We start from the raw sequence: 1,467 nt of genomic DNA, 5'->3' as shown, positions 1-1,467 counted from the left end.
CTTAAAAGTTCAATCTCAGCAGTAACAAAAATGTGTATGCTTTAATGACTTATTCCCATTTAATAATTTAGATATCTAGTGCCCATGGATGCTGTAGTTAACAGATAGATATATGCTCACATTTTGTGGTTAACAGAATAAACTGTTTTAAGAATTTTTGAAGGAATGGGGACAAAGGCAAGTGGGCATGCCAAAGAAAACCTTGCAGCATGATTTCCCCCGTGGCATTAGCTCTCTAACTTCTGTTTCTCTCTTGACTTTCTAGGCATCACGGTCCCTGCATTCCCAGTGTCCTTGGCATCTATGGAGATAGCACACAACACTACCGAATTTTTCATGCTGGGACTCTCACAGAACCCAGAGGTACAGAGAGTTCTCTTGGTGATCTTTTTGGCTACGTATATGATCACAGTGTGTGGCAACATGCTCATTGTGGTCACTGTCACCTCCAGCCCCACCCTGGTTTCCCCTATGTATTTTTTCTTGGCCAACCTGTCCTTTATTGACACTTGTTATTCTTCATCCATGGCTCCCAAACTCATTGCTGATTCTTTGTATGAGGGAAGTACTATCTCTTATGAAGGCTGCATGGCTCAACTTTTTGGAGCCCATTTTTTGGGAGGTGTTGAGATCATCCTGCTCACGGTGATGGCCTATGACCGCTACGTGGCCATCTGTAAGCCCTTGCACTACACAGCCATCATGACCAGGCATCTCTGTGCCATGCTAGTGGGGGTGGCTTGGCTGGGGGGCTTCCTGCACTCCCTGATTCAGCTCCTCCTGGTCCTTCAGTTGCCCTTCTGTGGACCCAATGTGATCGATCACTTTGTCTGTGACTTGTACCCTTTGCTGGAACTCGCTTGCACCAACACGTTCGTCATTGGTCTGCTGGTGGTGGCCAACAGTGGTGTGATCTGCCTGTTGAACTTCTTCATGCTGGCTGCCTCCTACATTGTCATCCTGCGCTCCTTGAGGTCCCACAGTGCAGAGGGGAGACGGAAAGCCCTCTCCACCTGTGGGGCTCACTTCACTGTTGTTGCCTTGTTCTTCGTCCCATGTATATTTACTTACATGCGCCCATCATATACTTTATCTATGGACAAAAACATGGCAGTATTTTATGGTATTCTGACACCTATGCTGAACCCACTAATTTATACTCTGAGAAATGAGGAGGTAAAAAATGCCATGAGAAAGCTCTTATGCAGATGACTAAAGAGCAGTAGAACAGGAAATGAAAACGAAAGTGAAATAAAGCAAGGTTTGCTTTTTAACTGTCATATGTCTTTTCCACCAAATCCATTCTTTAATCTTCATAGACTTTTATGGTTTACTTAATTTTTTGACTTGAATTGCATAATAATTATAAAATAATGACATGAAGTATAAGTGGCATGAATAACTATTCTTTTTATCTTGGAAATGAGGAAACAATATCTCATGATGTGGTCAATTGATTAATCAAAA

The 1,467-nt window shown here is 42.9% G+C and overlaps 1 protein-coding gene across 1 annotated transcript; it reads left to right on the top strand.

Annotated features, from left to right (window-relative positions):
* Window positions 1–303: 303 nt before the first annotated feature.
* Window positions 304–1,212, top strand: LOC133764332 (olfactory receptor 4C3). Its single transcript, XM_062198001.1, has one exon. The coding sequence runs from the start codon at window positions 304–306 to the stop codon at window positions 1,210–1,212; it is 909 nt and encodes a 302-aa protein (XP_062053985.1).
* Window positions 1,213–1,467: the final 255 nt, after the last annotated feature.

This window comes from Lepus europaeus, chromosome 7 (assembly GCF_033115175.1).
Source record: "Lepus europaeus isolate LE1 chromosome 7, mLepTim1.pri, whole genome shotgun sequence".
Lineage (NCBI taxonomy): Eukaryota > Metazoa > Chordata > Mammalia > Lagomorpha > Leporidae > Lepus > Lepus europaeus.
The sequence above is the reverse complement of the archived record's forward strand: the minus strand, read 5'-3'. Positions and strand labels throughout refer to the sequence as shown.